Source organism: Pygocentrus nattereri, chromosome 5 (assembly GCF_015220715.1).
Source record: "Pygocentrus nattereri isolate fPygNat1 chromosome 5, fPygNat1.pri, whole genome shotgun sequence".
In the NCBI taxonomy this organism is placed as follows: domain Eukaryota; kingdom Metazoa; phylum Chordata; class Actinopteri; order Characiformes; family Serrasalmidae; genus Pygocentrus; species Pygocentrus nattereri.
In genome coordinates, this window is record NC_051215.1 from 1,699,379 (window position 1) to 1,711,878 (window position 12,500).

General features: G+C 45.1%; 3 protein-coding genes across 3 annotated transcripts in view; 2 read left to right on the forward strand and 1 right to left on the reverse strand.

Annotated features, from left to right (window-relative positions):
- The window catches only part of mnat1 (MNAT1 component of CDK activating kinase), a 22,426-nt gene extending 18,685 nt beyond the window's left edge, over positions 1 to 3,741 (forward strand). Inside the window, exon 8 of the mRNA XM_017688196.2 lies at positions 2,932 to 3,741. Within this exon, the coding sequence (XP_017543685.1) occupies positions 2,932 to 3,052 (121 nt within the window). The 3' untranslated portion in view covers positions 3,053 to 3,741. The remainder of the gene's footprint in view (positions 1 to 2,931) is intronic.
- Positions 3,742 to 4,105: 364 nt separating this feature from the next.
- trmt5 (tRNA methyltransferase 5) lies at positions 4,106 to 10,512 on the reverse strand. The gene is made up of 6 exons (XM_017688195.2): positions 10,407 to 10,512; positions 8,637 to 9,253; positions 8,280 to 8,404; positions 6,954 to 7,406; positions 4,339 to 4,537; positions 4,106 to 4,223 (listed from the first exon to the last, which is right to left on the reverse strand). The coding sequence occupies exons 1-6, from the start codon at positions 10,424 to 10,426 to the stop codon at positions 4,171 to 4,173; spliced, it is 1,467 nt and encodes a 488-aa protein (XP_017543684.1). The 5' UTR covers positions 10,427 to 10,512; the 3' UTR covers positions 4,106 to 4,170.
- Positions 10,513 to 10,869: 357 nt separating this feature from the next.
- slc38a6 (solute carrier family 38 member 6) overlaps positions 10,870 to 12,500 on the forward strand; it is a 32,670-nt gene continuing 31,039 nt past the window's right edge. The window contains exon 1 of the mRNA XM_037538262.1: positions 10,870 to 11,151. Coding sequence (XP_037394159.1) covers positions 11,056 to 11,151 — 96 coding nt within the window. The 5' untranslated portion in view covers positions 10,870 to 11,055. The remainder of the gene's footprint in view (positions 11,152 to 12,500) is intronic.

The following is a 12,500-nucleotide window of genomic DNA, read 5'->3' on the forward strand; positions in this document are numbered from 1 at the left end:
TAGACCTGGAGTTTCCCCGTTATCTGATTACTGTCTGACTCCTGTAGACCTGGAGTTTCCCCGTTATCTGATTACTGTCTGACTCCTGTAGACCTGGAGTTTCCCCGTTATCTGATTACTGTCTGACTCCTGTAGACCTGGAGTTTCCCCGTTATCTGATTACTGTCTGACTCCTGTAGACCTGGAGTTTCCCCGTTATCTGATTACTGTCTGACTCCTGTAGACCTGGAGTTTCCCCGTTATCTGATTACTGTCTGACTCCTGTAGACCTGGAGTTTCCCCGTTATCTGATTACTGTCTGACTCCTGTAGACCTGGAGTTTCCCCGTTATCTGATTACTGTCTGACTCCTGTAGACCTGGAGTTTCCCCGTTATCTGATTACTGTCTGACTCCTGTAGACCTGGAGTTTCCCCGTTATCTGATTACTGTCTGACTCCTGTAGACCTGGAGTTTCCCCGTTATCTGATTACTGTCTGACTCCTGTAGACCTGGAGTTTCCCCGTTATCTGATTACTGTCTGACTCCTGTAGACCTGGAGTTTCCCCGTTATCTGATTACTGTCTGACTCCTGTAGACCTGGAGTTTCCCCGTTATCTGATTACTGTCTGACTCGTGTAGACCTGGAGTTTCCCCGTTATCTGATTACTGTCTGACTCGTGTAGACCTGGAGTTTCCCCGTTATCTGATTACTGTCTGACTCGTGTAGACCTGGAGTTTCCCCGTTATCTGATTACTGTCTGACTCCTGTAGACCTGGAGTTTCCCCGTTATCTGATTACTGTCTGACTCCTGTAGACCTGGAGTTTCCCCATTATCTGATTACTGTCTGACTCCTGTAGACCTGGAGTTTCCCCATTATCTGATTACTGTCTGACTCCTGTAGACCTGGAGTTTCCCCATTATCTGATTACTGTCTGACTCCTGTAGACCTGGAGTTTCCCCATTATCTGATTACTGTCTGACTCGTGTAGACCTGGAGTTTCCTCATTATCTGATTACTGTCTGACTCGTGTAGACCTGGAGTTTCCTCGTTATCTGATTACTGTCTGACTCGTGTAGACCTGGAGTTTCCCCGTTATCTGATTACTGTCTGACTCGTGTAGACCTGGAGTTTTCCCGTTATCTGATTACTGTCTGACTCGTGTAGACCTGGAGTTTCCCCGTTATCTGATTACTGTCTGACTCCTGTAGACCTGGAGTTTCTCCGTTATCTGATTACTGTCTGACTCCTGTAGACCTGGAGTTTCTCCATTATCTGATTACTGTCTGACTCCTGTAGACCTGGAGTTTCTCCATTATCTGATTACTGTCTGACTCCTGTAGACCTGGAGTTTCTCCATTATCTGATTACTGTCTGACTCCTGTAGACCTGGAGTTTCTCCATTATCTGATTACTGTCTGACTCCTGTAGACCTGGAGTTTCTCCATTATCTGATTACTGTCTGACTCCTGTAGACCTGGAGTTTCCCCGTTATCTGATTACTGTCTGACTCCTGTAGACCTGGAGTTTCCCCGTTATCTGATTACTGTCTGACTCCTGTAGACCTGGAGTTTCCCCGTTATCTGATTACTGTCTGACTCCTGTAGACCTGGAGTTTCCCCGTTATCTGATTACTGTCTGACTCCTGTAGACCTGGAGTTTCCCCGTTATCTGATTACTGTCTGACTCCTGTAGACCTGGAGTTTCTCCATTATCTGATTACTGTCTGACTCCTGTAGACCTGGAGTTTCCCCGTTATCTGATTACTGTCTGACTCGTGTAGACCTGGAGTTTCCCCGTTATCTGATTACTGTCTGACTCCTGTAGACCTGGAGTTTCCTCATTATCTGATTACTTAAGAGCATGTAAACATGTTGATCAGATTACTGACAAAATCAGATTTTTTGCAGTTATCAGATCAAGTGCATGTAAACACACTCACAGGCTGTGACCTCCAGCTACTAATAATCACAGCAGTGATGTGATTGTTTTTGTTTGTGATGCAGTGGGCCATCGCAGGGGGGTTCTCTTTTTTTTTTTTGTATAGTGACACTGAGGGGGAAAGTGTGACACACAGATCCCCAGTCAAACTGTCCCGCAGAGAGCCGGACTTCCCTCAGTCTTGGCTTATTAACATGTGTGACTTTATCGCCCCCTTCAGGCCACAAATGCACACTTCACCTCCTTTCCTGATTCTTCCTCTTATTCTCTGTGCAGAAAGCAAAACACGCACCATGTAAACTGTTCATTTTGAGTAGTGGTTATATTTTAGTGTATAAACGTTCACATGGCTTTTCCCCAATTTACTCTAAACGGAGAAACTATTTGATCTGGAGTTTAATTATAACACACTAATTCAGTTTTCACAAGTAAAAACGGCATTTTGACACATTGATATTCTGATTTCTTACAAGTGAAAGCTGAATTGTTAAACATTTGGCGCACACATATACACACACACACACACACACACACACACACACACACACACACAGTGTCTAAGCTGTGTGTACTCCTGGGTCTTGATGTTTTTCTCACATGTGAATATAAAACTTACTAAGAATGAAATCTTTGAATGCAACATTTTCACTTGTAAGAAATCAGTTGTAAATGGAAATGATCATTATAGCGTTTAACATGTGTACTAAGTCTGGAGATTTAGCCTGGGCTGTGTGTGTGTGTGTGTGTGTGTGTGTGTGTGTGTGTGTGTGTGTGTGTGTGTAACTAGATCTGCCTGTGGAATGTAGGGTGCCTGTTTTTTTTTTTGTTTTTTTTTTTCTCTTTCTTGGAAAGCTGGATCCAGATTTTCACAATATTCAGTAGTCTCTTTGTCTCTCTCGCTCTCTCACTCTTTTCATTACTCTCTCTCTCTCTCTCCTCTCTCTCTCTCACTCTTTTCATTACTCTCTCTCTCCTCTCTCTCTCTCTCCTCTCTCTGTCTCTCCTCTCAGGTATCTGAATCATGTGAGGACGGCCACTCCGCAGGACCTGGCAGGGGGGTACACATCAGGACTGGCCTGCCACCGAGCACTACAGGACGCTTTCAGCGGACTCTTCCCTTCATTAATATAACACCCCCAGCCCCCACACCTCCCCCCAGCAGGAGGGTAATACATAACCTCTGTCACAAGTGCAGATCATCCAGTAGGAAATCAGTTAAAGGACGAGTTCTGCAAATTTACCCAGTTTCTCCCCCTGTAGCCAGGAGTGTCTGAACACTGCTTCAGGTTTCGCCCTTTGACTTTCACATAAACTCCGTGGTTTCAGACTCTGTAGGACTCCCTGCCACCTGTAAACATGGACTCAAGTTTGGCTGTATTTAGCCATGCTGATGGGATTTAGACCATGATTATAGGTAAGTGAGTCACACAGCCTGAAACCACAGTGGGGTTTATTAAAGATACTGAACGTGTGTGATGATGATGATGATGATGTCGCTGAGATGCTGCTCTGTTGGGGATAAGCTTCCATTACCTTTCAGCCACATTAGCCTCCGAGCTCCTGGAACTAAAGAAGCAAACACGTCTCAGCTGATTGACGTCCTCTGGGGCAAGATGGGAAACTGCTAATTTAATTTATTGACCAGAACTCTGTCCTACCCTTATTTGGGACAAATTAATCCTGGAATCGTGATTTTCTGCTGATTTTTCCTTTTTAAGTCCAGAACGAAGAAAAAAAAGTGGATCCACATTGTACAGATATTTTTGCAGCGTCTGTGATCTTTTGTAAATGTGTTTGGTTTAATAAAAGGCTATAAAAAAGCTTCCGTGAGGTTGTTTTTGTTGTAACTCCTCCTGTGCGAGGTTAGGATTTATTCACTGTACCAAAAGAAAATCGTGCTGTAATTTAAAACGAATCATTTCTGTTCACAGCAGTAACGTCTGATACGAGTCGGTCTTGTTTTGCAGAAAGGAAAACAAATCCTTTATATTTACATATTTTTCTGTCATTTTTGGCATCAAAGCAAACAGAAAAAGACTCGAACCTGCCGATGCAGCATGTAAATCAAACGTAACTGATTACATAACTGTATAATTACTTGTCATTACATTTACTGGAGCAATCCACAGTAACAACTGTTCCCCAAACTGATAAACTCTCATTCACAGATTCAAGCAAACCGTGTGGAATTTCTCAGAACGGTTTATTATAAAAACTAAAACTGAAAGGTTCTCCAGGCAGGCGAGCGTCTATCCTTCAGTTTCTTCACGTTTCTGCCTCTTGGGCGACGGCTCTGAGCAACCTGCAGGGAAGAAGAGAGACCAAACAGATGTGTGTCTCTTTTGTTGACGATTTCCTCGATTTTCTCTGTATACATAGACTCTATATGTGCTCACGAACCAGTGACCATAACCCACCTTCCCCTTCACCGCTGCTGCTGTACAGCACCTCAGAGGGCACATTGAAGCTCACGCACATCATCTCTTTGTTGGGCGCTACGTTTCTCACCATGTGCACAGAGCAGCGCTCCTGCAGGGAAACCCCTAAAGCAGCCTCTGCCCTGTCCAGCACGTCCCTCTGAGGGTCATCCTCCTTCGAGAAGCCGTAACAGTGCACCTGCAGCACGGTTTTACAAATAACAGGACTTCATACAGTGTCAGCTCTCAGTGATAACAGCGATATTGTGACTGCGGCTCTGAGTGATAACAGTGATATTGTGACTGCGGCTCTGAGTGATAACAGTGATATTGTGACTGCGGCTCTAAGTGATAACAGTGATACTGTGACTGGCTCTAAGTGATAACAGTGATATTGTGACTGCGGCTCTAAGTGATAACAGCGATACTGTGACTGCGGCTCTAAGTGATAACAGCGATACTGTGACTGCGGCTCTAAGTGATAACAGCGATATTGTGACTGCGGCTCTAAGTGATAACAGTGATACTGTGACTGGCTCTAAGTGATAACAGTGATATTGTGACTGCGGCTCTAAGTGATAACAGCGATATTGTGACTGCGGCTCTAAGTGATAACAGCGATACTGTGACTGGCTCTAAGTGATAACAGTGATATTGTGACTGCGGCTCTGAGTGATAACAGTGATATTGTGACTGGCTCTAAGTGATAACAGTGATATTGTGACTGCGGCTCTGAGTGATAACAGTGATATTGTGACTGCGGCTCTGAGTGATAACAGTGATATTGTGACTGCGGCTCTGAGTGATAACAGTGATATTGTGACTGCGGCTCTAAGTGATAACAGTGATACTGTGACTGGCTCTAAGTGATAACAGCGATACTGTGACTGCGGCTCTAAGTGATAACAGCGATACTGTGACTGCGGCTCTAAGTGATAACAGCGATATTGTGACTGCGGCTCTAAGTGATAACAGTGATATTGTGACTGCGGCTCTGAGTGATAACAGTGATATTGTGACTGGCTCTAAGTGATAACAGTGATATTGTGACTGGCTCTAAGTGATAACAGCGATATTGTGACTGCGGCTCTGAGTGATAACAGTGATATTGTGACTGGCTCTAAGTGATAACAGCGATATTGTGACTGCGGCTCTGAGTGATAACAGTGATATTGTGACTGCGGCTCTGAGTGATAACAGCGATATTGTGACTGCGGCTCTAAGTGATAACAGCGATATTGTGACTGCGGCTCTAAGTGATAACAGCGATACTGTGACTGGCTCTAAGTGATAACAGTGATATTGTGACTGCGGCTCTGAGTGATAACAGTGATATTGTGACTGCGGCTCTGAGTGATAACAGCGATACTGTGACTGGCTCTAAGTGATAACAGTGATATTGTGACTGCGGCTCTGAGTGATAACAGTGATATTGTGACTGGCTCTAAGTGATAACAGTGATATTGTGACTGGCTCTAAGTGATAACAGCGATATTGTGACTGCGGCTCTGAGTGATAACAGTGATATTGTGACTGGCTCTAAGTGATAACAGCGATATTGTGACTGCGGCTCTAAGTGATAACAGCGATATTGTGACTGCGGCTCTAAGTGATAACAGCGATACTGTGACTGGCTCTAAGTGATAACAGTGATATTGTGACTGCGGCTCTGAGTGATAACAGTGATATTGTGACTGGCTCTAAGTGATAACAGTGATATTGTGACTGGCTCTAAGTGATAACAGCGATATTGTGACTGCGGCTCTGAGTGATAACAGTGATATTGTGACTGCGGCTCTGAGTGATAACAGTGATATTGTGACTGCGGCTCTAAGTGATAACAGTGATATTGTGACTGGCTCTAAGTGATAACAGTGATACTGTGACTGGCTCTAAGTGATAACAGTGATATTGTGACTGCGGCTCTAAGTGATAACAGCGATATTGTGACTGCAGCTCTAAGTGATAACAGCGATATTGTGACGGGCTCTAAGTGATAACAGTGATATTGTGACTGCGGCTCTGAGTGATAACAGTGATATTGTGACTGCGGCTCTGAGTGATAACAGTGATATTGTAACTGCGGCTCTAAGTGATAACAGTGATATTGTGACTGCGGCTCTAAGTGATAACAGTGATATTGTGACTGCGGCTCTAAGTGATAACAGTGATATTGTGACTGGCTCTAAGTGATAACAGCGATATTGTGACTGCGGCTCTAAGTGATAACAGTGATATTGTGACTGCGGCTCTAAGTGATAACAGCGATATTGTAACTGCGGCTCTAAGTGATAACAGCGATATTGTAACTGCGGCTCTAAGTGATAACAGTGATATTGTAACTGCGGCTCTAAGTGATAACAGTGATACTGTGACTGCGGCTCTAAGTGATAACAGTGATACTGTGACTGCGGCTCTAAGTGATAACAGTGATATTGTGACTGTGGCTCTAAGTGATAACAGTGATATTGTGACTGCGGCTCTTTGAACACTGCTCTATCCAACAGTGCTCCTATGGCAGAGCTTTATACTTGTAGAGGTAACTATATATTTTTTTGTATAGGTAATTAAGGTCATACAGTGTCAGAAACTGTATATCGCACTGTACAGTGTACCTGTGGGAGGGTCACTGTGCAGGAAGCCCCCTGATCCGGCTCCGGGCCCAGGAGGCCTCTGAAGGCGTCCAGGAACTCCAACGCTAGAGCCGGAAGGTTCATTATGATGTGGATCCCGGCAGAGCCCTTCATCAGTTCTGGAAGACGCTCTCTGAGCGGACCCCTGATGAACTCCCGGCCGTCCAGGTTGGAGGTGGTGACCTTTGCCTCGACCTTGTTGAGTTTGGTGTTGTGCTGAAGCCAGCGGTACGATTCGGGGTTGAGGTCATTGGCGAAAACTGTGCACCCTCGACGGGCCGCTGGGATGGAAAACGGGCCGACTCCAGCGAAAACATCCAGAACCACATCCCCCCGGCGGAGCAGAGAAACGATCCGCTCGTGCTCCGTACTGAGGCGCGGGTTCCAGTATACACGAGAAAAATCAAACTCATAAAACACGCCGTTCTCCCTCACCTGGAACACAGAGCGTTGCCTAGAACGTATCAAATTGCAAAATGCTGCAACTAAAAATGCACCAAAATAAAAATTTAAATTATACATAATTTTATGTAGTGGACACGCTATACTTTGTTACCCCCTTTTACCCTGTTCTTCAGTGGTCAGGACCCCCATGGACCATCACAGAGCAGGTAATATTTGGGTGGTGGGTCATTCTCAGCACTGCAGTAACACTCACGTGGTGGTGGTGTGTTAGTGTGTGTTGCGCTGGTCTGAGTGGATCAGACACAGCAGTGCTGCTGGAGTTTTTAAACACTGTGTCCACTCACTGTCCACTCTGTTAGACACTCCTACCTTGTCGGTCCACCTTGTAGATGTAAAGTCAGAGACGACAGCTCATCTGCTGCTGCACAGTTTGTGTTGGTCATCCTCTAGTCCTTCATCAGTGGTCACAGGACGCTGCCCACAGGACGCTGTTGGCTGGTTCTCCAGCAGCACTGCTGTGTCTGATCCGCTTGCACCAGCGCAACACACACTAACACACCACCACCACGTCAGTGTTACTGCAGTGCTGAGAATGACCCACCACCCAAATAGTACCTGCTCTGTGAGGGTCCATGGGGGTCCTGACCACTGAAGAACAGGGTAACAGAGTATCAGAGAAACAGATGGACTACAGTCTGTAACTGTAGAACTACAGAGTGCAGCTATACGGTCAGTGCATCAGATTTACGTTGTGCATTAGGGTGTGTATTTATAATGAGGCCATATGGGGGGGGACAGTATTTTCAATATGATAAGACAACATTATTTTTGCATCCGTTGGTTTTTAGCCACGTGGTATGATTTGAACAGCTCCTTTAACTTATCCGATGTGTCGTCCCTCACCTTGGCCACCATGTTGCTCTCTCCTGCCAGCACCTCCATCTGGAAGTTTCTGTAAGTGGAGTCGATGGTGTTGGTCTTGTTGACCACACAGGTAACGCCAGGGTTTTTATCTATGATCACCTGACCTGCAGACAAAAATACAGTGTCAGACGCCACATAATGAAGCCTAGTAGAGATGCTGAACAGCTCCACACGCTTTGAGACTAAAGTATGATGCATGCAGTCAGCGCTGTGGAGCATAAGCTTGCCATATTGGTTACATTAGCCTTGAGGCTCCCGCACTAGAACTAACAAAGTAAACTGATGGACTACATTTAGAATAGGAGGGGATTCAGGGTACATGTGATCTTATCTCACCTATGAGGTTTTTATAGGGCAGCTGGTGGTCTCGGAGGTTCATGTGAGCGATGTGGCCCACTCTGCTGAAGCCTGAGGTCACATCCTGGCCTTCGGGCAGTACGGCCCGCAGCACCTCCTCACTTTTCAGGTTGTCGTAGGTCAGCTTGAGTTCGTAGCGCTGTATTTCAGGCTTCACGCCAAACGCTTTGAGTGCTGATGCCTCTTCTTCGCCGAAATTCTCAGCCGATGAGACACTCTGAGGGTCCAGCAGGAGTAGCCGGTGCTCTTTGCCGTCACTGTCTGTTTGTTTTTGGTCGTTGTCTACGACTCGTTTGAGGCCGGGCCTCTGTAGGGCCACTTTCTTCAGGCTTTTGACCGCTTTGTTGAGGACGCTGGTGGGGATGCGGATGGCGGGGACGTTAATGGTTTGGGTGAAAGCTTCTCGGTCCAGCACAGTCATCCCTCGCACTGCAGGAGGGGGTCTGTAAAGGCCAGGATCAGCTGCAGGAGGCTGGGGGTCCGACATGGTCATTTGTGCATGGAAAACTTCAGGAGAGGGAATGCTGATGGAGAAATGGCGAGAAGCTCCTTGGTAGTAGTGAACATCCAAGAGTGTCAGCAGTCTGCGAACATTCCTGTTGTGACGGAGGAACAGGAGCCTTATTATTATTATTGCTGCTCTGGATAAACGCGTCTCTAAATAGGTTCACAATAACTAATAATGCTCACTGCACTTCATATATGGATGAAAGTACTGGCTTGTTTTAAAATGATTGTGGCTGTTTATATCAACCAAAACAGTGTTACTGTTACCGTCCCAGCAATATCGGCACATTTCCAGCCTTTACACCCTGATGGATCATCCCGCCTTTGAGTGAGTTCATGAATGAGTAAAAAATCTGCTAATAAGTTCCATTCAATCAAATATATGTTTATTCAATTTACTCATTAACTTTGTGCATGACATGTTTAATGTAAGTGATAATCTATTTTCTCTCTCTCTCATATATATATATATATATATATATATATATAAATTTATTTTTATTTTGAAATTTAAGTCACAACAAAAACTTGCACCATGCACATTAGCAATACGTATAAACTTAATCTAAAAATATCATTTTTTTTGAAAAACATCTGCGTTCTTGAGGTTTGATCAGTTGGAACAGACAAAAAACAACTAGAATGGCCACATTTAAAAATCACTATTACAAACTAATTGAAATTATTTTTATTCAACATTTGACCTACTGAGCCACTCGGTTCTCCCTGATGGAAACTGTTTACCTTCAGTGTTTTGTGCTTCTGATCATTTTAATAGACGTCAGCGTCACTAATTAATGACGTTCTATTAAAAGACTGGTTTACCAAGAGAGACGCTGGAGGACTTTCACCTGAAATGAGTTCATGAAGCCAGTCTGGTTATAAAAATGATAACAGGACATCAGAGCCAGAATTACTCTTTTAGTACTTTTACTTTATACTTAAGTACATTTGAAGGGAAATACTTTAGTACTTTTACTCCAGTGGAGGTCTAAAGGGAGGAACTTCTACTGTAAATGGATTAATGAATGAATAAATGATGCAGATCTGTATGAAACTGGTCTGAAACCCGCGGCGTCTGTTACTCTGTGAATGGATAAAGAGGTCCTGTGACTGCGATCTGGAGACATGAAGTCCTGCTCGTATTTACAGCCAAGCTGCCTGATTAAGCGACAGCAGCCGCTGTAACACGTTCTAATGTGTTTATTCAGTCTTACAGCGCCTGTAACGCGGATCTCTTACCTCACCATCACACCGGCCATGCACGCCTCTGTCTACGGCATCTTCAGGGGACCGAGCGCGGCTTTCTGATTGGGCCGCTGCCGCGGCGCGAGCGCTGACTGGACAAGCGGCGCGCCGCGTCTTAAAGAGTCGACCAGTAAACATATCACATGATCACTGAGAGAGAGAGAGAGAGAGAGAGAGAGAGAGAGAGAGAGAGAGAGAGAGAGAGAGAGGGGAAAGAAGGAGGAAAAGCGGAGGAGAAGGAGAGAGGAACAGAGAAAGAGAGGAGAAACTTCAGGTTTGGGAGTTTTAGTATCTACAAGTGCTGGCGAGAGAGAGAGAGAGAGAGAGAGAGAGAGAGAGAGAGAGAGAGAGAGAGAGAGAGGGGAAAGAAGGAGGAAAAGCAGAGGAAAGGGGAGAGAAGTTAAGGGGAAGAAAAAGAAAAAGAAGAGAAAGAAAAAGAGGAGAGGCGTGGGGAAGAGGTGAGCAAAGAAAAGAGGGACACAAGGGAAGAGAGATAATAGAGAGAAAAAAGGAAAGGAGAAATAGAGACAGCAGGGAAAAAGAGAGTTGAGGAAGGGAGGAAGAAAGGACAGGGAAGTAAAGAGCGACACAGGGAAAGAAGGAGAGTAGGAAGGAAAAGGGGGTGGAAAAAGAGAGAAGTCTAATGAATAAGGACGGAGTGAACACGACCATCCAGGCTGGCAGTGGGGATCAGCCGGACAGAGAGGAGGTGGATGAGACTACGCCGCTGCTGTCGCAGGTGAGACACACACACACACACACACACACACACACACACAGATTAGGGAACTGGCCCTGTGACCGGAAGGTCGCCGGTTTGATCCCCTGAGCTGACAGTCCGTGACTGAGGTGTCCTTGAGCAAGACACCTAACCCCCAACTGCTCCCCGGGCACTGTGGATAGGGCTGCCCACCGCTCCGGGCAAGTGTGCTCACTGCCCCCTAGTGTATGTGTGTGTTCACTAGTGTGTATGTGGTGTGCCACTGCACGGATGGGTTAAATGAGGAGGTGAAATTTCCCCGTTTGTGGGACTAATAAGGGTCACTTAATCATCGATTATCCAGAAAGAGCTGATTCGTCCTCAACATGGTGGAAGAAAAACTGCGTGTGTGGTTTAAAATGCAGTTAGGCGGCTCCGCTGAACCTGCACCGCATACCGTCTGAAAAAGGTGCTTCTTCAGTGGTTCTTTAGTAAAGGCAATAGTTCTATTCAGAACCATGAGTTCTGTATAACCACTTGCATGTGAAATGGTTCTTCAGATTGATGGCGAATGTGATGTGTGTGGTTCTGTGTAGCGTCTCCTACTGTTATGAAGTCAAGCTTGCAACAATAGAATAATCCTTTTTTCCGAAAGGTTCTATATAGAACCATATACAATCTGAAGAGACACTTCGCCATGCAAAGACCTCTGTATTTGTCATTCCGTACAGAACCCATGGTTCTAAATAGAGCACTTGCCTTTACTTGAGAAGCCTTTTCTATTTTAAGAGTGTCGGGCTGGGCAGTACGGCGATATTGACAGTTATTGTGATGAATTGTCACAATATCCTTTTGTGAGTGTATCGTAGGTGTTCAGTGCTGAAGGAACGCAGAACCAGTGCATGTTTGATTACAAGGAGAGCATCATTAGTCCTGTTTAAGTGGATTCAGTGCAGTGTGTGAAATGTTGAATATATAGTCAGCCTTGATTATGAAATATTGTGCATCGCCGTATCGTCCACTCTCGTCTATTTAGAGGAAGACAGTACGAGGTACCAATATTAAGCCCTGTTGGAGCTGGATTAGTTTGATCTGGGGTGATTATGCTGTGATCTGAGTGATTAACCAGGACTTCCATGATTTTGTACCAGTATGAATCTGCCATACCTGCTGTTTTAAAGGTCTCCTATGTAGTAATTCCGGAGTGAATTTCCTTCTGTGGTTCTATAATTACCTTCTATAATTTGCTGAACTTGGAGCTCCATCAGTACCAGTAGATCGTTTAAATGACATTGCAGTAATTTAATGACAGAACCCCGACACAAAAAACACCATCTCCGTTATTTTTCCTTATTTGCGACCTGAAGACACAGGCTAACAGCTGAGTG